We start from the raw sequence: 22183 nt of genomic DNA on the forward strand, positions 1-22183 counted from the left end.
TTTTTTTTTTTTTTTTTAATTAGCAAAAGAGTCCAGCATGGTCTTTCAGACACAGACTTCCTTATCTGTCTTATTTGTAGAGTTACATTGTTTGAGAGAACAAGAAAGGTCAGTTAATACATTTAAAACACCAGCCTGGGAAAATAGAGCTGAAAGAGAAGACAAATTGAGGACTTAAAAAAAAAAAGATCATGTCCAAATAACATACAGGGATTTACAGAAAACAGTTTTGTATACTATAGCATGATTTCCCAAGTAAACTAATGCCATTTTGTGAACTGATGGCTTAGGCATGAGTTGATGACTTAGAGTATGTTTAGGATACATTAATTTCAGATAAAGGTCAGTTTAGTAGAGTACTGCCTACCATGCCTGAGGTCCTAGAGTCACCCTCCAGAGGAAGGGAAGGAGGAGAAGAGGGGTCACCTAAAGGAGCTGTGCCAAAAGGAACGATTCTAAGTGACTTCCATGTGGAAGAAAATGAAGGGTTTGTTGAAGTTTCTCATTTTCAGATAATGAATACTTTTCATGTGATTATTAAAAGTAGCATGAAGTTATTTCAAGGCTTTGGAAATTTAAAATTTCTTGATAAGTGGTAGAAAAAAGGTTGGAGGAAGAAAAACAACCCACCAAATGGATGTTATAGCACTTGGTCTAGTTTTTTTATCCCAAGGCAGTCTCTTGTTAGGAAAAAGTATGTATGATATGTAAGCAGGCTCTTAGAGTGATTGATTACTTGTGTATTAAATTGAACCTCATGGTAAAAAAATCGATAGACATTACTGAAGTAGTATACTTTAGAATTTATGCCTTCATTTGTTCCTTCAAACAAATACTTAGTGCTTGCCAAATGTGCTAAAAGGGAGTGGGTAATTTATACATGAACAGTGTTGTGGAAGCCAGCAAAGTACAATGCAGAATTAGAGACGGATAGTTACTTTGGAATACATTCATCTGATTCAAGCAACTTGTATACATAGCTCATTAGGTAACAAATGTTCTTTGTCTGTGTGTAAACTAGTCCAACATATGCTGGACTGCTGCAAAGAGACCCTTCGTTGCCATCTTTATTTTCCTTCTCTTTGTCCTCTTTTCCTTCTATTCCATACATATTCTTAGCAGTTTTTCAGAATTGTTAAGCTATTTAAATCTCTTCTCACCATTTTGTGTGTGTGTGTGTGTGTGTGTGTGTACACATGCGTCCCCAGCTAGCCTAGCTGGTAAAAACATTCTTCCAGAACTACATTTGTGTTCCTGTAGTTGTGAGGCAAAGTGTCTTGTCCTCTTCATGTTCATTTAATGTTGCAGGATAGTCTGTCTTCTCTTTGGCAGATTGAATCTTCATCCAGTTTCTGCTTCCATCTAACTCCATGCATAATTCCTAGAGCATAGAATTCATATTATAACACTTGCTAATCAATAATCAGTAAAACTTCTTTACATGATCTTTTGACATTTCTGCTAGTTTTCACTAATAACTGTAACTTCTTAATTTGGTAGGATTATAGAACTGCTTTAATGGAATAGCGTTCTGTAAATAAGTTCTTACAAACTTTTCTTGTAAAGGAGCAAGATATCTGAGAGTTAAAGTATTTTTTATCTTCTCTACCAAGTGACTTGGAGACTGAGATTGAAAATAAAAAGGGCCACATAATAAATCTTCAGCACCGTCTCTCTGCCCTTGAGAAGGATATTAAACGCAATGAAGAACTTCTTAAAAGGTGCCAACTACATTATAAAGAAATAAAGGTAAAAAACTAAATAATGGCCTTTTGGTTTTCCAACTTACCATTTCAGAGTTAATTGTATAATTTTGTCATTCATCTTCTCAAATATTTTGACTTCAAGCCAATCTTAGGAAGAACTTTCATTTATGTGTTATATTAATTAGGATTCGTATCTATTGCTGTGATAGAGCACCATAACCAAAAGCAACTCGGGGAGGGAATGTTTTGTTTCAAGCTTAAAATTCCACATCAGAGTCCATCATTTAAGTCAGGGTAGGAACACAAGGCAAGAACTAGAGGCAGAAGCCATGGAGGAATGCTGCTTATTAGCTTTCTCCTCGAGGCTTGTTCAGTCTGCATTCTTTCAGCACTCAGGGTCACCAGACCAGGGTAGCACTGACTGTTTTTTTTTTTTAAATTAAGATTTCTTCTTCCAGATGACCCTACCTTGTGTCAGGTTGACATAAAATTAGCCAGCATGTGTGTGTTGTATCTGTCAGTAACTTTGAATTTTTTAAAAATGAATGTCAAGTTTTGATTTTTGATAATGTTAGGTATAGTTAAAAGCTACCTGTAAATTTAAGAGAAAGCATTAGTAAAAATGGTGGACAACATTACAGTGCTTTTCTTAAAATAAGTTTGACTACATGGCTTCCAGACCTCCTAGGGATTATTTGGCTCTTTGGGAAACACTGGATTTTTATAGTAATCCTTCAGTAATTTGAAAAATTGGGGTATTTTAGAAAAGCGTTCTTACTTAACAACTTGACAGTGTGATCATTTTGAATCCTAAAGTGGATTTATTCTATCTTTGTGTAGAAATGGATTAGGAGTAAGATTGATCAAGGTGGAATGCAGGTGCACACTTGCATCTCCTTTGGTTCATTTACTAATGGTATAGCCCCTTTGTTAACTATTGCATGCTGCTCTATTATATGCATAGTAGACCTTTGTGGTTTAATATAGACTTGCAAGGATATTTGTTTTTATTAAACTCTGTATAATTCCTTTTTTAGATGAAAATAAGAAAAAATATTTCTGAAATTCGGGAACTTGAGAATATAGAAGAACACCAATCTGTAGATATTGCAACCTTGGTAAAATACTTTTCTTCAATTTAAATGTTAAAGAATAAAACAGTAACTTAGCTTAGTGGTTCACAAGTCTCACTTTTAAAAAGATCCTTTAATTTTAGCTATCTTTATGATTGCTGTTGCCATTTATAAAGCATGTCAGAATTTACCTGAAGTATGCCATTTGGAATTCTCGATGTTCTGTGTATATGGCTTGTATGCATCATAGATTTTCTTTGTACCATATAAGGTAAATGTTAGTTTCTCTGCAAGGACTGAGAGGTCAGGACTGTGTTTCTCCTCAGTCAGAGTTGATCTTTGTGTGTTTCATTTTCCAGATTTAGGTTCCATCTTAATTTTTTACATTTTTTTTTGTATTTTAAATTTTTTAGCCATCTATGATATTCAATTTAACTTTTTCTGGAATGCAGCAAACCAAATAATTCATGTCCTACCTAAGTGAATGGTAGCATATTCCGTGCCGTAAGCAGTGGCAAAGCAGGAAGGTTCCTATGCTGCAGAGCTCTTGGCTATTGAGTTTTGTTAGTAGTCATGTTTCCTGCTTTTTATCTTTATTGATAAACTACCTGAAAGACACAGGTTATGTCTTAAAGTTTTTTTTTTACTTAGCCACTATCAGATTGTCACAAAATACACACTGACGTCCACTAAGCGTATCCTGACGATGCAGTAGCTTTTGAGTGTGCTCTCAGACTGAGTATTTTCTTACGTGGCTGCCAAACGACATTTCTTCCTTTGTGCCTTTGTGTTCTACTTTATAAACTCGCACTTAGACTATATTTGTGTGCTTGTTTCTTCATCTGAACTCTGCTTTCCTTTCCTCAGAATTGTCTATATACTTTTTCTTTTGGGTAATGTATTTAATTTAGCTCTATATTTTTAAAATGTTATCAGGAAGATGAAGCTGAAGAAAATAAAATAAAAATGCAAACGGTGGAGAAAAATATGGAGCAACAGAAAGAAAACATGGAGATTCTTAAAAGTCTAAAAATTGAAGCAGAAAATAAGTATGATACAATTAAATTGAAGATTAATCAGCTATCAGAACTAGCAGATCCACTTAAGGTATTAAATAATTGTTATTCTCTTTTATGTCTTTTATGTTAGAGCTTATTCAATAAACTCATTGTATCTTGCCTTAAAGATCCTTACTGGTCAGGTATAAATATAAACATAAGTTGTTAAATTAGGTCAATTAATACAAAATAGCCTGCTCTTGTTTTTAAAAGGATAAATAATTGTATTATGTTAACGGCTTCTTTGTCCACCAGAAGCAGCAGAAGTAAGGGTGTCTTTGAATGCCTGTTGTTTCTGTTCCTGCCTGACTCTGTACTCATGGCTTAGCAGCTGTGAAAGGCAGCTTGAAGTAAAAATGTTACTTAACCCAATTATCAGAACTTTGCAGTAGATTTTAAGGCTGGTTTCTTTGACATGTTTTGAAACAAGTTCTCACTATGTAACTTGGATGGCTTTGAACTAAGATATCATTCCACCTCCACCTCCTAAATGGTAGGATTAAAGTCATGGCAATGAGCTGATTTTCTTTGACTTTATTTTTAGCATGTACTTTATTTTTAGCATTTGTGACTAGCTTTGTGGAAATAAAATGAGCTGAATTAAAGTAATTATAAATTAATTAAATTAGTTATTTATAAATAAATTAATAAACTGAATTTTAGGCCATATTTGATAGATTTGTTATCCTGTACCTTATCAATGCCATTTCTGTGAGTAATTCTCTATTTTCAGAATTTGAAATTTTATTGATAAAACATAATTCACTGGTAAATGAACTATTAGGGATGTACAATTTAAACATTAAAGTAGAAGAAAAACAAAGATAATATTCACTAAGAAAACAGAAAATAAACATTAACATACAAAAAAATCCCAAAAATGAAAAAAAAGATAAAGTTAGTATTTTGTTTTAAAATAAGGAATGAAACTACTAAATGTCAAAACTTGAAGAATATGTAAAATAGAATTTTGGGCTCAAGAATTGCAACAGTGTCAACTGTAAAAGTAAAGTAACATTTAAAATCTTATGCCAATAACAAATTGAACAGGGTCACTTAATTTGAATCATGATGTACTAAAGCAGAATAGAGGAAAGGTTAGCAGATAAATTATGTCCTCAGGAGACTTAAGAATGAAGAACAAGCTGTGTTTGGGGCTTGTTTCATTTGTTCTTGTCTCTGCTTTGTATGTGGCTGGGACAGACTCAGGGCTTTCTGTATGCTATGTAAGCACTGTACCCCTGAGCTGCTTCTCTCTGCTTATATTGTATTGTGCTCTGAATTCGATTTTGAATCCTCTGTGCTTAATTAATAGCTAAGATCAAAGAAGCCCTGGACTTGGGAGTTCTTAAGTAAGTTCAATAAAAGGCAACAAGAATTTTTTATCTTAGCTTTTTGCCTTCGCTTCAAGTCATTGAAAGGTAGGAGGTGTGTCCTTTGGTAAACCTGTTTGTAAGCAAGTACTAGCAGAAAGTTTTTCCCCCTTCTCAGAATGTCACAGTAGCTGTCAGTCACAGAACCAAGATGCTTTTCTAGCAAAGTAATTGTATTGCTAATGCTCCCACCGTGATATGTTAGCAGATAAAATATACTTGTGCGTAGGAGTGTCCTCCATGCTGGGGAGGTTGTTAGTGATTATTGAGATCTTGACCAGGGGATTTTTTTTTCCTCACTGAAAAGTACACTTTATCAACCAAGTTGTTTCCTAACTATTGTCAAAAGCTCCAGAGCACCCACCCTACTGTTAATGATCCTTTCTTTATAGATTGTTTTGTCTTTATTAAAACAGGATGAGCTAAATCTTGCTGACTCTGAAGTGGATAGCCAGAAGCGGGGAAAGCAGCATTATGAAGATAAACAGAAAGAACATTTGGATACCTTAAATAAAAAGAGAAGAGAACTTGACATGAAGGAAAAGGAGTTACAGGTTATCCAGTGATTTTTGTTTTGTTTTTCCTCCCAGATTATTTTATCTACAATGTAAATTGTTAAAATTTTTGTAATTTTTCTAGTTTTTGTTATTCTTACTTTTTCACTGAAACTAGATTTTTTTCTCCATAAATATATTCTGATTACCGTTTCCCCTCCGCAACTCCTCCTAGATCTTCCCCACTTCTCCCATCCAAATCCATATATTTTCTTTCTTATTAGAAAGTAAACAGACATCTAATAATAATAAAAAACCAAAACAACAGAAAATAAGGAACCAAAGAAAACACATAAAATTCATATAGATGCCGAGACACACATTTTCACACACAGAAATCCCACAACAAAATTTGAAGTTATAATGTATAAGCAAAAAGTCTGTAAAAAGCCCCGAGAAAGTGTTAGAGGCAACAAAACCTTCAATGAGTTTGTTTTGTGTTAGCCGTTTACTTACTGCTGGGCATGGGACTTATCCATGAGTGTAACTAGTATATCCAGCGAGTCTTTTGTAGAAAACTAGTTTTTGCTTTGTAGGTAGTAATCATTTGGAGATAGCTTCTGGCTTAGGCATGGTGTCATGTCTCAGGCCTGGGACCCCATCTGGCTTAAATATCAGTCCTGTGTCTGGAATGCGTTGTTTCTTTGGTGTTCTCTATCCCCAATGAGTTAAAATCTTTCTGCCTCCTCTTCTGCGGAGGTCCTGATCCCTGCATGGAGGAATTTAAAAAAGATGTCCCTTTTAGGATGGTGTGTTCCAGGGTCTCTCACTCACTGCACATTGTCCAGCTCTGGGTCTCTATTTGTTCCCGTCTGCAGCAGGAGGAAGCTTCTCTGATGATGGCTGAACAAGGCACCAGTTGACGAATATATCAGAATGTTGTCAGGAGACATTATATTGCTATGTTCCTTTAGCAGAACAGTAGTATTGGGTTTTCCCCTAGGTCCCTGTCCTATCTAGTCTCAGGTTCTTTGTCATCAGGCAATCAATACAATGTATGGGTTCCATCTCATGGAGTGGGCCTTAATCCTAATCATATAATGATTAGTTACTTCAACTTTTGTGCCATCATTGTACCAGTGTATATTGTATGAAGGTCACTATTGTGGACTTAAGAGTCTATAGCTGGGTGTTTAACTCTGGTATTTTGTAGCATACCTTCCAGTACTATGAACACGTCATTTGGGGTGAAGTCTCTAGGTAGACACCAGTTAGACTTCTCCATGTTCAGTGATTTGTGTAGATCTTGTCTTCAGCAATAGGGCCTTACCATCAGTTTATTGAGAGCAGCCAAGAGCCTTGGCAGTAGCCTGGATTACTTGGTAGTTTCCAAGAGGTCCCCTAGGCCAACAGTTTAATTAGATGTAACCCATTTCTGGAATTAGAGGTTTCATTTAGTGGCAAGCAATGTTTAATTGGGGCTTTGTCTCCCTGTTAACTTGGTGACTTAGGCGTTTTTCATGTGTGTATATATGTTAAGAAATGTCTGTTGTGTTTGGTTTCCATACAACCTCTATTTTTTTAGTTTTTAATAATTAGCTATAGAGTGATAGGCTTCCATTTGAGGTTTCTATGAATGTTTCCTTTGGGTTAGTTCTTTTCTGCTCCCTATTCTCCCTTGTCTCTCTTCTCTCCTTTTTCTCCTGTACTCTTTTGTTCCCATCTTTCCTTAAGACCCTTTTTCTTCCATGTCATGTTTCTAGAGAAAAACAAATTGTCTTGCATTTTTGTTTCATGCAAGGTAACATGTGCTTCTGAGAATTGACAGAAGAGACTTAGTGTCTCTAAGAACGTGAGGGCTAACTAGATCAGATAGTCTTCGACTGTGTCTTAGTGGTTGAGAAACTGGCTCTCAGTTTGCAAACCTTTTTAAGGGCATGCCACGTAATGTCAGCTCTATGACTATGCATTTTTGGGGTGTATACGGACTGAGTTTAATGCCTTCCAACTGTACATGTTCACAGCTAAATAGGCACTGTGTTTTTAGGGAGTAATTGAAGGCTGTCCTGTTGTATGTGGTGGATTCCATCTTTGCTTTATGTCACAAGGAAAATGAGTGGAACTCTTAATTTGTTTCCATATTTGTTTCAGACATAGTAGATTATGGTATAAAATCTATATTGTATAAGAAAATACTTAGTATTTTCTTTATTGCATATAAACAAGATGGTCTATTTGTGTTTTCCATGCCTCTCTTGTTCAGACTACACTCTAAATTGCATGGGAAGCTGCCACCAGCCTCAACATCCTGATATCACTATCTTACTTTTTTTTTTTTAGTAGGAAGTGGTAGAGTTCTTACAAGTTGTTAGTCTTGTGCACAGGGATATACTTTCCTTGAGCATTTCTAATGACGTTTAACTTTGTTTCTTCAATGTAAAACATGGATAGAAACACTTAATGTAGGGTAGACGGCTGGCTCAACAGAGCGTGCTAAGAGACTTGAATTTACTTTTCAGCACCCACACTAATGTTAACAGCTGGCTATAACTACAGCTCCAGGGTGATCCAGCATACTTGGCCTCCACAGGCATCTATACTCATGGACATACACATAATTAAATATAATAAATCTATAAAAAATGCTGATAGTAATTATGTCTTAAATCTAAGCTCATTTTACTTTGCATATTTTGATATAATTAATATAATGAATTATAATATCAAGAAAAATTTTAAGACCTAAACATCTATTTTCTTAGGAGAAAATGTCACAAGCAAGACAGATCTGCCCAGAACGGATAGAAGTAAAAAAATCTGCATCAATTCTAGACAAAGAAATTAATCGATTAAGACAAAAAATTCAGGCAGAACATGCTAGTCATGGAGATCGGGAGGAAATAATGAAGTAAGTGGTTATTAATTTTCTATTTTAGTGTATTATCTATAGATATTATTAATACATGTTTTATATATAAGTTTAATTTGGATGGAGGGATGCTATTGGTATGTAATTGTACTGAAGTACTGTGATGAACATATAACAATGAACAGTACCTTTAATGGCATGAATGCAGTTTATATTATTACTCATGGACAGAAAAATATTTAGTTTCACGGGTGATCAAAAACTGCAAATCAAACTAATTAGGAGCTATTTTCCATTACATGAAAATGAATGAAATAAAAACATTAATACTTCAGGTCATTGAAGTCTTAGTGAAATGGGTATTCTTATATTACTGATAAAAAGAAAGGCTTTAAGAGCAATAGAGAAGTTTTCAGTTTTGCTGTTTACTTACAAGACTTATAATTTGGACAATTATCAAATTTTCTTTAGCCTTAATTTATTCATTTTCCATAATAACTTAGGTTTTGTTACAAAAATCAAATGTAAGAATCTATAACAATCTGTTATATGCAAAGAACTCAAGAAGTTAGACTCCAGAGAACCAAATAACCCTACTAAAAAATGGGGTACAAAGCTAAACAAAGAATTTTCAACTGAAGAATATCCAATGGCCAAGAAGCACCTAAAGAAATGTTCAACATCCTTAGTCATCAGGGAAATGCAAATCAAAACAACCCTGAGATTCCACCTTACACCAGTCAGAATGGCTAGGATAAAAAACTCAGGTGACAGCAGATGTTGGAGAGGATGTGGAGAAAGAGGAACATTCTTCCATTGTTGGTGGGATTGCAAGCTGGTACAATCACTCTGGAAATCAGTTTTGTAGTTCCTCAGAAAATTGAACATAGTATTATCTGAGGACCCAGCTATACCTCTCCTGGGCATATACCCAGAAGATGCTCTGACATATAATAAGGGCACATGCTCTACCATGTTCATAGCAGCCTTATTTATAATAGCCAGAACCTGGAAACAACCCAAATGTCCTTCAACAGAGGAATGGATACAGAAAATCTGGTATATTTACACAATGGAGTACTACTCAGCTATTAAAAACAATGAATTTATGAAATTCTTAGGCAAATAGAACTAGAAAATATTATCCTGGTAAGGTAAGCCAATCACAAAAGAACACACATGGTATGCACTCACTGATAGGTGGGTATTAGCCCAAAAGCTCCAAATAACCAAGATATAATTCACAGACCATATGAAGCTCAAGAAGAAGGAAGACTAAAGTGTGGATACTTCGTTCCTTCTTCGTTCCTAGAAGGAGAACAAAATACTCTACTTTGTACAGCAGAGACTGAAGGAAAGGCCATCCAGAGACTGCCCCACCTGGGGATCCTTCCCATATACAGACACTATTGTGGATGCCAGCAAGTGCATGCTGAAAGGAGCCTGATATGGCTGTCTCCTGAGAGGCCCTGCCAGAGCCTTACAAATACAGAGGCGAATACTCACAGGCAACCATTGGACTGATTGTGGGGTCCCCAATAGAGGAGTTATAGAAAGAAATGAAGGAGTTGAAAGGTTTGCAACCCCCCATAGGAAGAACAACAATATCAACCAACCAGAACCCCCAGAGCTCCCAGGGACTAAGCCATCAACCAAGGAATACACATGGCTCCAGCTGCATATGTAGCTGTGGATGGCCTTGTCATGCATCAATGGGAGGAGAGGTCCTTGCTCCTATGAAGGCTTGATAGATGCCCCAGTGTAGGGTAATCGAGGGTGGGGAGCTGCGAGTGGGTGGAGGAACACTCTCATAGGAGCAGGGAGAGGGAGGATGGAATATGGGGTTTCTGGGATGGGGGGAAACTGGGAAAGGGATAACATTTGAAATATAAATAAAATATCCAATTAAAAAAATCTATAATAAATAGAATTAGAGGAAATAGTTTATAGTTGTTAAACTATTCTGAAAAGCATTTAATCAGTATAAATTAAAATGCTTAACAGAATATTTGTTGCAATTTTAAATGAGTCACTGCATTTATAATGTAACAATCTAAAATGAGAAAATATTGTACCAGTTCCTTAAGTAGGTATTATTCTTCTTTAAAAGAAAATGAAATGTTAACAGTATACAGCTCTGAAGAATGGTTAAAAAAAAAAAAAAATAGAAAGGTTAGAACTTTTCTACAAACCCCCCTTTTGGGGTTACAAAAGGCTAGAAAGGTCCAGCAAGGTAGCTCAACGAGGATTCACATCAATGAAGGCACTGACTTCATTGATTATCGACTAACTCCCACATGGGCCATGGTGCCACATGAACATACACACAATAAATCTCTTTTAAAAACAAGTTTGAGGGCGGAAGAGATGTCTCAGCAGTTAAGAGTGCTGTCTGCTCCTCCGAAGGTCATGAGTTCAAGTCCCAGCAACCACATGATGGCTCACAACCATCCATAATGAGATCTGATACTCTTCTGGGGTGTCTGAAGACAGCTATAGTGAATGAGCCAGCAAGCTGGTCCAGAGAGAGAAGAAAAAGTGTCTGAAGACAGCTATAGTGTACTTACATATAAATAAATAAATAAATCTTTAAGGAAAAAAAAAAACAAGTTTGAGGCTGGAGAGATGGCTCAGTGGTTAAGAGCACTGACTGTTTTTCAAGAGGTCCTGAGTTCAGTTCCAAGCAACCACCTAGTGGCTCTCAAACATCTGAAATGGGATCTGATGCCCTCTTCTGGTATGTCTGAAGACAGCTACAGTGTACTCATACATAAAATAAAGAAATCTTTAAAAAGAGAAAAAAATACAAGTTTGACAAAGCAAGTGATCTCAGCTTCATTTTCAAAACAGTGGGGAAGAATCCTACTATTAAGAAATTTTTGTAGGCAGTACATCTCTAAAAAAGTTTCTAAACTGCATTATTTGGCTGTGGATGCCACTCAAAAGTAGTATACTTAACCTAGCATACCCAGGGCTCAGGGTTCAATCCTCAGTACTGCAGTTCTCTACATATGTATCTATGCATATATGTATGTGTGCATGTACGCATATATATGTATGAATGAGCTGAGGAGTGACTAACAATTCTTGTTGTGTAATCACCAAGTCGTGAGTTTGGATTTCTTAAACCCTTTGAACCTGGCATGGGGATACCTATCTGTACATCAGGCTGCAGGTTTTCCTTCCATTTTTGGCACTTTTGAGTAGCCATGCCTTCCTTACCTCATAGCTTGTTTAGGATGGAGGGATCCCAATATTGACCTTATGTCCCTTCTTTCTCTTACTGACATCTATTACTAAGAAAACCTTCTGGTATAACTCCGGTGTTTTTTTGGTTTTTTGTTTTTTGTTTTTTGTTTTTCCGTTTTTTTGAGACAGGTTTTCTCTGTGTAGCCCTGGCTGTCCTGGAACTCACTCTGTAGACCAGGCTGGCCTTGAACTCAGAAATCCACCTGCCTCTGCCTCCCAAGTGCTGGGATTAAAGGCGTGTGCCACCACTGCCTGGCAACTTGGTGTTTTTAAAAGGTGTCAGTTTACTAGTATTTTCTAAGATCTCCCACCCCTAAGCCTTACCTGAGTGTTTATGCACATATGTTTTCAGTCTTACTGTATTTTCTAAGGCTTGGACTTTGTTTTTTCCTCTTCACAGTTGTATTGTCTCCTGTAACATTCATTCTTTGTGGGAATATACTTTGACTAGAAATTCATAGAATCGGCTGTTCTTAGATCCTCTACATTACCTCCTTTTCCTTTTCTTTCCAGTTAAATATATTTGAGACGTTATTTGTGTGTTTTTATTTATTTACTGACTATTTTATTTATAAAATAGGCAGTACCAGGAAGCAAGAGAAACCTATCTTGATCTGGATAATAAAGTAAGAACTTTAAGAAGGTTCATTAAATTACTAGAAGAAATAATGACCCATAGGTACAAAACATACCAACAATTTAGAAGGTGAGTGCATTTTAAAGGTATGTCTCTTTTTGTTTGTTTTCAACTATTTCTGTATGAGTAATGATCATATCTTTCCTCAGTTCAGCTCTATGAGGTACTGTGGAAGCATGAGCCACATTAGCATTTAGAATCTGTCGTTAAAGCAGAATGTTGATCTGAAAGGACCTTAACAGCAAGCTCAGCCAGCTTTTCCAGTGTTAGGCAACTTTTACTACTTAACTCTCAGATGTTGATTGCCTAGGAGGTGGTTTGAGTGGGAACTCTGTGGTATGAAACAGTCATTTCACTCTTGGACATTGCATGTTTCTAAGGGAGGTTAGGGGGACTTACTAAAGCAGTAGCTCAGCTCCTTTACCGTGATCTGCTGTTATGGTGTATGTAGCGCCTTGATTACAAACCTATTTTATTTACTGCAGTATCTTCAGTGTTTATAACTGTGCTTGATGTAGCTGGGGGCTAGATCAAGGAAAGGAACTATTAATAACATACCCAAGCTGGACAGTGGTGGCACACACCTTTAATCTCAGCACTTGGGAGGCAGAGGCAGGCAGATTTCTGAGTTTGAGGCCAGCCTGGTCTGCAGAGTGAGTTCCAGGACAGCCAGGGCTATACAAAGAAACCAAGTCTCGAAAAACCAGGAAAAAAAAAGTTCAACAACTGTAAACATGGCATTCCGATGTTTACTATCATTTAGTTGAAGACTATGATGGAACATCTCACCTATAGACCAGCATGATGGGTACAAAGGCCTGCCACCAAACCTCGCTTGTAAGGTCAATCTCAAGACTCAATGGTGAAAGGAAAAGACTGACTCTTGCAAACTGCCCTGCTCTCCACATGCCATGCCACAGCGTACAGTACACACACATACCCCAAATAAACAAACATAAAAAAGTAATGCTACCTCTGAATTTCCCCACATATAAAATAGCTATGTATGTTTCTATTTATTTCTGTTGCCTTAAAATTGTACAATTTTGGGGTCAGGAAGATGACTTAGTTGTTGAAGTGCCCATCGAAACGTGAAGACCTGAGATTGGATGCCTAGAAGCATATAAAAGTCCCCATGTAGTCTCATATTCCTCTGACCCCAGTACTGGGCTGGTGAGAGGTAGACAAGTGTATATCCCTGAAATTCACTGACCAGGCAGCCTAACCAAACTGATGAGCTTCTGGATCAGCAAAAGACACTGGCTGGAAATACAAAATAAAAGAGGGTTGGGGGGGAGGTGTTAAGGCGGTAGGTTGGTTAAGGAAACACACTTGTTATGAGCTTCAGGCTTCCTCTACACACATGTATACACACTATAAACAAAAACACATTAGTAGATATTGGGCTATAAAGAGAAATACAAAGCATCACAGGGGACTGTCTGAGGAAAACAGGTTATATCCCCTAACAATCATGTTCCAGGTTTGGTTTTTTTTTGTTTTTTTTTTGCCTGCTTCTTTGGTGCAAGGGGGGCAGATCTATTTACTCCTGAGAGACTCTGCATCTTTGGGTATGTCTTTTAATTGTTGTTGTTGTTTCTGTTTTTTCGAGACAGGGTTTCTCTGTATAGCCCTGGCTGTCCAGGAACTCAATTCTGTAGACAGGCTGGCCTTGAACTCAGAAATCTTCCTGCCTCTGCCTCCCAAGTGCTGGGATTAAAGGCATGCACCACCACCTCCTGGCACAGTTGTTGAGTACAGATTGTTTACTAGTCCGCAAGACATGAACTGTCCTTGCCTTTGAGGTTTCTGTGGTGCTTCTTCCAGTTGTTTCTGTTACTGTTTCCTTTCCACCTCAGGCTCAGGTGGTCTCCAGAGAGTGTGCGCTGGTTGGTACTCAGGTCTGTAGTGGAGCTCAGTCCTCATACATCCTCCACAGTTGTCACAGAAGCCCTCTAGTGCTCTGCTCTCTAGACTTTCCCCCTTAAATACTAGGTTCCATGTAGGGGGAATTTTGAGGGTACTTATAGGGAGCCACTTAACTTTTTTCCTATTTTTCAGAGATCATTTTGACTGGAACTGCCTTTGCTATTTGGAGTCCAGTCAAAATAGTTTGTCTGGGTTTTGAATAGGATTAGAAAAATTAAATATAGTTTCTGATATTATTTACATGTTTTCCTGATGTATAGTTTTGTTTTTCTGTTGCTAAACAGAAATGGTATTTAAATAATCTCTGTAAAAGTACTGTGTGGGTGGTTGGGTGTGGGTGGGTGGTATGTCTTTGTTCCTGTTCCTGTTGCTATGATTAATACTCTGATAAAAGCAACTTATGAGAGAAAGGGTTTATTTCAGCTCACAGATCAGAGCAGCAGGGATTCTCAGCAGCTGGTTGTGTTTTTAAGGAAGTGTGAGTGCATGCTGTTACACTGTGCCCAAGGAGTGGTGCTGCTTGCGTTTAGGCTGGCCTACTAGCCCAGTACAGATAATCTATCACAGGCACACTTAGGCCCATTTCCCAGGTTGTTTCTGATTGTTGCATTGTCAGACCCCTTGACACTGAGAGGTTTTTCTACATTGTTTACTCAGTTATGAAATAAAAACAGCCAGCATGTTAGAACCATTTTTCTCTCTCTTACCTTCATACTTTAGGACAGTTTGATGGAAGTCCTGTGAATGGAAGCAGCTAATAAATATATTGGAGTATTGAAGGACTTTTGCTAGTGAGTTCTGAAATCTAATTACCAGTACTGTGGTAGCAAAAGAAACTAAGAAAATTCAGGCTTCCCTATTCTCTAGTATGGAAAGAGAGAGTGTAGTTTAGGACAGGAAACAGTGGAGAAATATTTATGGTTACTTTGAGGAAATGAAGCATCTACTCATTAATGAGTAAGGATGATAAAAAAAATTGCCAGTTTTCTCTAGCCCAGACCCTACTTTTACTGTGCCCTCAGTAAAAGGAACCAGGATCCATGGAGAGAAGAAGCTAATAGCAGATCTGCATGGGGAAGGTATAGATAAGTCTCTTGTTGTGGCTCACCCTTTCCCCCAAGCTCCAACCACCCCCTCAAAGAGAAGACAGACTTAGGAGATGGCTGTTTACTTTCAGACCCAAGGACAAGGAACTGAGGTTCATTTTACATATCAAAGCAGACATGCTTGGGTTTTCAGATTCTCCCAGCATCCCTCAGGCCCTACCTGGCATACCGGGCTCCCAACCCTGAACTTTCCAGCCAATGTGCTGGGCTGCCTTTCTCCAGGAAGCTCTTCCCTATATAATCCAGACATCTTGGTCTCCACTCCTCCTCTTCACTCTCTGATTGCATATGCCCTTCCTCTTTCTCACCCCCTATCCCCCTATGCTGACCTGACCTCCTGGTTTAGGTCCTTGGGGCTAGTGAACTCACCCTTGAGCAGCTTCCCAATAAACCTGTATTTAATATAATCTAATCTGGCTTGAATTGGCTCTTTGACGTGTGGAGAAACAATTTATCAATAGCTTAAAGGACTTTCATTAGCAAAATCTGGGACAGTCTGAGTAACTCCACCGTGGTAAAGATAAGAATTGAAGGTGGGAGTAGCTCAGTCAGTAAAGCTCTTGCTATGTAAGCATGAGGACCTGAGTTTGAGCACCTATTTTGTGCCCTATATAAAAGCTGAACACAGAAGACTCAGGCACCATAGTGTATATTTATAATTTTGCTAATGGGGAAGTAGGAATAGTAGGCTCTGTGGGGCTAATAAAACAGCTAGCTAAGTAGGCAAGCTCTAGAGCAATGAAAGACTGTCAGAAATAAGGTTGATGGAGCTGGAGGAATGGCTCAGCAGTTACGAGTTCTGGTTGCTCTTGTGGAGTTCAATTCCCAACACCCTCGTGGCAGCTTATAAACCATCTACAACTCAATTCACAGGGGATCTCTTGTCCTCTTCTGGCCTCTGTCGATATTGAATGTATGTGGAACAAAGACAAACATGCAGGCAAAATACCCATAAACATAAAAATCTAGAAACATATACACAAAAAAACCAAAGTGGATAGCACCAAACAATGGCAGGTGAGGTTTTCTGGCACATGCATGTGTGCACATGTATATACATACAAAAACTTAGCAGGAAAAAGTAACTGAGGCAGGAGAAAGTTCCTTTACAATGTAGTCCAGTGTCATCTCACAGTAGAAAAATAATGGAACTTGTGTTATACCAACAAGGGATAAAGCATTACCCTTACCTTTTTTTCCAGTATGAACTTGGGGAAACTGGCAGATAAATGAGATGCATATGTACTTTCATGTCTCTAAAGCTTAATTCCTTTAAGGACAAGATTTGTTTTACACATGAGAGTAATAATATCTAGAATAAATTATTTGGGTGACTAATACATTTATATTGGATGACTGTCATAATGGGGCATGTTAAATGTGAAATGATACTATTATTCATTTTTCTGCTTTTGTATACTATTAATGAACTTGATAAAATCCAGATACAGATACATATTAAAAACATGGAGGAAATCAACTTAAATCCACCTATTTTATACCATGTTGAATACTGTTCTGTATTATAATGTGCCAAATTACTTTTTTGAAGGTGTTTGACATTACGATGCAAATTATACTTTGACAACTTATTGTCTCAGCGTGCTTATTGTGGAAAAATGAATTTTGACCACAAGAATGAAACTCTTAGTATATCAGTAAGTATCTTGATGAAGTATCTTCATCATTAGTTGTTTCTTTTCTTTTCTCTTCTTTCCTTTCCTTTCCTTCTGACCTTACCCTGTTATCTGTAGAACACAGGAACTTTTTTCTAAGTTAAAGATGGTCTTTGCTAGTATGTTTAACATTAGGTTGCTGTTTATACAGGTAGTAGCCTAGAGTTTCTAGAGACAATCACATTGTTTTCTTAGGATGCTAAGGAGGACAGTTTTATTTTTATTATATCAAGACTTTACCTTGTCAATCCACTCTGTTTTAGGTTTTTGCCCAGCACTATGTAGCATTACAGAGAGTCCATTGTCTGTAGCCTCACTGGGAAACCATGAAATTTATACCTTGTAATTTAATTATCTGTTGTATTCACCTTTATAGATTCTGTGGTTATAGAAATGTGTACAAAGAGTGTAGTGTGATGATAAGGATTAAGTTGAAAAAAGTAACCCACTTTGTAATTGTTGCTCTTGCTACCATAATTTTATCCTAGTCTAATATTCACAGTAAATACTAGGTGCTATGTTTAACCAAACTAGGAAGTTAATTTTACTGGTCTTTGTTTAAATTTCCATTGGTAAATCTTGGTTACCATCTCTCCACTCATTTTTTTTTTTTTTTTTTTTTTTTTTTTGAGATCCAATCATTTAAAGATCCAGATTTGAAGGTCCTGGGAAGAATTAGGCCTGTGGTTTGGGATGTAGTTTGTCATGATAACCCATTGTTTTTACTGCAAAAGTATAAGAAATCCAAGGAAATTACAAAAAACTCTTAACTTTTAAAGACATTGGAAAGTTGGAGAAGCAACAGCAGCTAGATAAATTGAAATTCCAAGAAGTGGGAGCGTCTGTCCAAAGGAAGCTAACATTGCTGGATGTTTTCTTTCCTGGAGGTGTTTACTAAGCTTGGAATATTGGTGGTTATGAATGAGACTGAGACAAGACAGCAGGACTTGGGGAATGTCTAGGCGCATGACTAGTATTTCAGTTAATTCTTGAGGGCTAAAATTTACATGGTTAGCCAAAGGAACTAATACAGGTGAAATCACTTAAGTCTTAGTAAAACTACAAATCTACTCTGGTCCAGCTTTCTCCCAGATTAACTTGTCAGTCAGCCTTGATCATCCTAATCAAATGGAAACTTGCTCCACCTTGGTGGGCTATTTTATTGTCTGTGTCTGTTCATATACAAAACACCAAGCATAAGGTTAGGAGTCAAGCATGTTGCCCATGCTTACTGTTTATTATTATTATTGTACCAGTTATTCTAACCAAAATCATGGAACAAAAGAGGAGGTAAAATTCCTTATATTTATAATTAACATGCTTATATTTATAATTAACATGCTCACCTGTGGAGAAAACCTGGTGGCGACATCTACAAAACAAACAACAGTAATTGGTTAGAAGTAACTAGCGGGGTTACAGGCAGAGTCAGGATCCAAAAATGAACTATATGTTCATATATTAGCAACATGATCAAAAACTATAACAGCATTAAGATGTAAAACACAGAAATCTGACAAAAATGTCTAGAATTATTCTCTGAAAAGCTAAAAAATGTAGTGAGAGATTAATGAAGATATAAATGAGAAATCTGTGGTTTTTATGGCTCAAAAGATGCTGCAAGGCCTGGGAAGATATCCCATCTAGTAAATTGTTTGTTGTGCTAGCATTAGAGCTCAAATTTGGGTCTCCAGCAGCACTAGTCCCAGTGCTTGGGAGACATAGTTAGGTGAATTCTTGGGGCTAACAAGTCTGAGTTAGTGGACTCCACATTTAATAAGAAACCCTATCTCAAAAAAGAATAAAGGAGACTGAGGAAAACACTTCTGACACATATATATTCACTGCACACACATTTGTATATACAAGCATGCATACATACAACACACAATTCAACATGTCAAAATTTCAGCTCTTAAATTGACCTATAAATTCAGCACCATTCATAGTATGTTCTGTAAAATGCAGTGTGATGCAGTGGGAGGGGATGCCTTAGCTGGCCCATGCTGAGACATCCTTCATCCCCAACCCCCAAGGCACTAGGCATAGGATGGGTCTAGTATAAAATGAAGTTTATTTGGAGCATAAGAAGGCAGTCTGGGAAAGAAAGGTGACAGGGAAGGACAGAAAGAGAGAGGAAAGCGCAAGAAGAAAAGAACAAAAAGGGAAGAGCCTGGGCTGGCTGGGATCACAAGGAGAGAGATGGGAGGTGGGGGTGGGGAACAGAGAGAGAGAAAGGGAAGCCAAAACACTCCTATAGAAGTTAGACGTGTACCTGGCTGTTGCTAGGTAACTGTTGGGCAGAACCTAGAAGAAATGCTGACATTTTGTATTAAAGTAGCCACAGTCGTTTTTTGAAGAAATTGGTAACCTGGTTCAAATACATATATGGAAATGCAAAAATTGTATGTAAAATGCTAAAACCATTATAATAACTATGAAAAGGAAGAACAACATTTGAAGACTTCCATTAACTGAAGGCTGAGTCACAGATAGTAAGGTTCCATTAGAGACATCCGGATCCATGGATGCCAAGCAGAGATTTCGAAGGTTCACAAGGGAAACTTAAAAAGTGATGGGTGTGTTTCGTATTTTGAATTGCAGTTTTGTACATAAACATATTTTCTAAAACTTAATCAAATCTCACATTTTAAATATGTGCAGTTTATTGTATCTTTATAAAATATTGCTGCATTCATTTGAGATTACATGTTACAGGTTAAGTATACAGACCCAAGGACAGCTTGTAGGAATTTTTTCTTTACTTCTACCATGTGAGTTTCTAAGAATAAAATTTAGATTTGGCCTAGGCACTTATACATGTTAAGCCATGTTGCTGGTCCTATTGGGTTTTGTTTGTTTGTTTTATTCTTTTTATTTCTAAGCAATAAAAATTAGATAAATAAAGCTTGGAAATATGACTTAAAGGAAAAGCAAGAGTAGACTCAAACTCCTGATGGTAGTTACAAGAGATTGTAGATTTCATTTCCCTTCTTTTTTTTTTTTTTTTTAAGATTTTATTTATTATTATAAATAGGTACACTGTAGCTGTCTTCAGACACACCAGAAGAGGGCATCAGATCTCATGGGTGGTTGTGAGCCAACACGTGGTTGCTGGGATTTGAACTTAGGACGACCTTCAGAAGAGCAGTCAGTGCTTTTACCCACTTAGCCATTTTGCTAGCCCAAGATCATAGTTTTATGACTTAAGAGTTACCTGTAAATAAGGTGCAGTCTTCAACACAGACTTGTAGTCCACATGAAACATGGGCTCTAAAACTTTGAAAATGTAATTACCTGATGTGAAAAACTCATTGATTGGTTTAACAGCCAATTCACTGTAGCTAAAGATAAATTTAACCAAGTTCAAGTAAGATAGAATGCAATATCTTAGGTAATTTACACAACATCAAAATAAAACTAACAAAACCAAAAAGCACATAGCAGAGATGAAGAGACAGAAAGGAGTCAGCAGGTTTTGTGTGTATGAAATTGGAGTTCCACTAAGAACAGAGTGAACAAAGAACAGAAAAACATTCTGAACCAAAATACTTATGGGTCAAGATCATCAAACTTACCTGTTCTGAGATTCTTCAATATTTCAAGAAGGATATTAATCTATGATAGACCAAAACATCAGGGCTACACTGTTTAGAGAGCAACCACTAGAAGAATGTCAAGTGAAGGCTTAGTGAGAAGCCAGGTATGTATGTAGTCACATTTGGAATGCTCAGACAGGGAAGATTAACACAAATTAGAGGCCATGTTATGCTAATAAACAGAAGAGGGAAGACAACAAAGAACATGAAGGACAAACACTAGGGAGAAGTAAAACCTAAAGTTACCCATAGTTACATTAGGCCTTTGTGGACTAGAGATGTATTAAAAACAAAGATTGTCTATGTATATAAGATTGTGAATCAAAGTCTGTTTAAAGAGACTTTAAATATATTACCATAAGGTCTGAGGGGGATCCTAAGTAAAAACATAGAGCAAAGGCATACCATGCAGTTAGATAAGAAAGCTTACAAACTGCTACTAATAACAAAACCAGGTTCACGCAGACACAAGATCACTAGAGACCAAAAGGAGTGTTTCATGATATTAGAAAGTTAATTTTAAAAATGCGATTTTGTACATTCAGAAAAATACAGAAATATTGAGGAAACTAAAGGGCAAATTAGTTAAATATAGGTGGGAATTTTAGAACTTTTCTCAGTAATTAATGGAAAAATCAGGCTAAAAGTCAGTAAAGTTATACAAGCCTTACAATATTCATCAAATTGACCCAGTAGCATAAATGTAGAACACTGGAGAATTGTAGTTTTGTGATGCCTATGGAACATTTACCAGCATTGACCATTGTCTACACTCAAAATCTCAGTAAATTTCAAAGAATTAAAGTTACATAGACTATATTTCAAAATTAAGTGAAATTAGAAGTAACAAAACCCTGAAATACCCCAAATTTATAAAATTATATAGCACATTTCTAAATGATTAAGGAATCAAAATAAACCACATGGGAAGTTAAAGATAATTTCCAGCAACAATAAAAAAATAAAAATAAAACATGGCAAAACTTGAAGGAGACAATGTAATACTTTTCAGAAGAAAATTTGTAGCTCTCTTTACATATTTAAAGAGGAAAGGTAGGTCCAACATTAATGATCTGTCTTGGGAAGGTAGGAGAAGATAATTAGGAATTTATACAGAGATCTCATGAACTTGAGACTGGACGGTGAGACGAGAAAGCAGATGTCCAATGGCTGCAACACTGCAGAGTGCAAAGCAGACTGAACTGGCTCCCTCTGCTAGACAGAGATGATATTGCAAACCTACGAGTAAGGGGTGATTATTTATGAATTACTGAATTCAGATTATTGAGTATCCTTTTGGTAAAACAAAACAGAGAATGACTGAGCCTTTATCCCATATTTAGTATAGAAAGTGAATAAAACTGATAAAAGTAAAATATAATAGACTTCTGGATGAATGAATAAAGAAAATCTA

At 36.8% G+C, this 22183-nt stretch overlaps 1 protein-coding gene and 1 long non-coding RNA gene across 5 annotated transcripts in view; one reads left to right on the forward strand and one right to left on the reverse strand.

The window, feature by feature from the left end:
* The window catches only part of Smc6 (structural maintenance of chromosomes 6), a 61496-nt gene that overhangs the window by 32458 nt on the left and 6855 nt on the right, over positions 1-22183 (forward strand). For all 4 annotated transcript variants that reach the window (XM_031357544.1, XM_031357545.1, XM_031357546.1 and 1 more), the window contains exons 18-24: positions 1614-1749; positions 2744-2824; positions 3716-3886; positions 5627-5764; positions 8467-8612; positions 12403-12528; positions 17047-17152. In XM_031357544.1, the coding sequence (XP_031213404.1) occupies positions 1614-1749; positions 2744-2824; positions 3716-3886; positions 5627-5764; positions 8467-8612; positions 12403-12528; positions 17047-17152 (904 nt within the window). The remainder of the gene's footprint in view (positions 1-1613; positions 1750-2743; positions 2825-3715; positions 3887-5626; positions 5765-8466; positions 8613-12402; positions 12529-17046; positions 17153-22183) is intronic.
* Positions 790-20858, reverse strand: LOC116080885. Its single transcript, XR_004114653.1, has 4 exons — positions 20749-20858; positions 18517-18542; positions 6221-6473; positions 790-1381 (listed from the first exon to the last, which is right to left on the reverse strand). It is a non-coding gene; the product is annotated as an uncharacterized LOC116080885 (long non-coding RNA).

Source organism: Mastomys coucha, unplaced genomic scaffold, assembly GCF_008632895.1.
Source record: "Mastomys coucha isolate ucsf_1 unplaced genomic scaffold, UCSF_Mcou_1 pScaffold6, whole genome shotgun sequence".
NCBI lineage: Eukaryota > Metazoa > Chordata > Mammalia > Rodentia > Muridae > Mastomys > Mastomys coucha.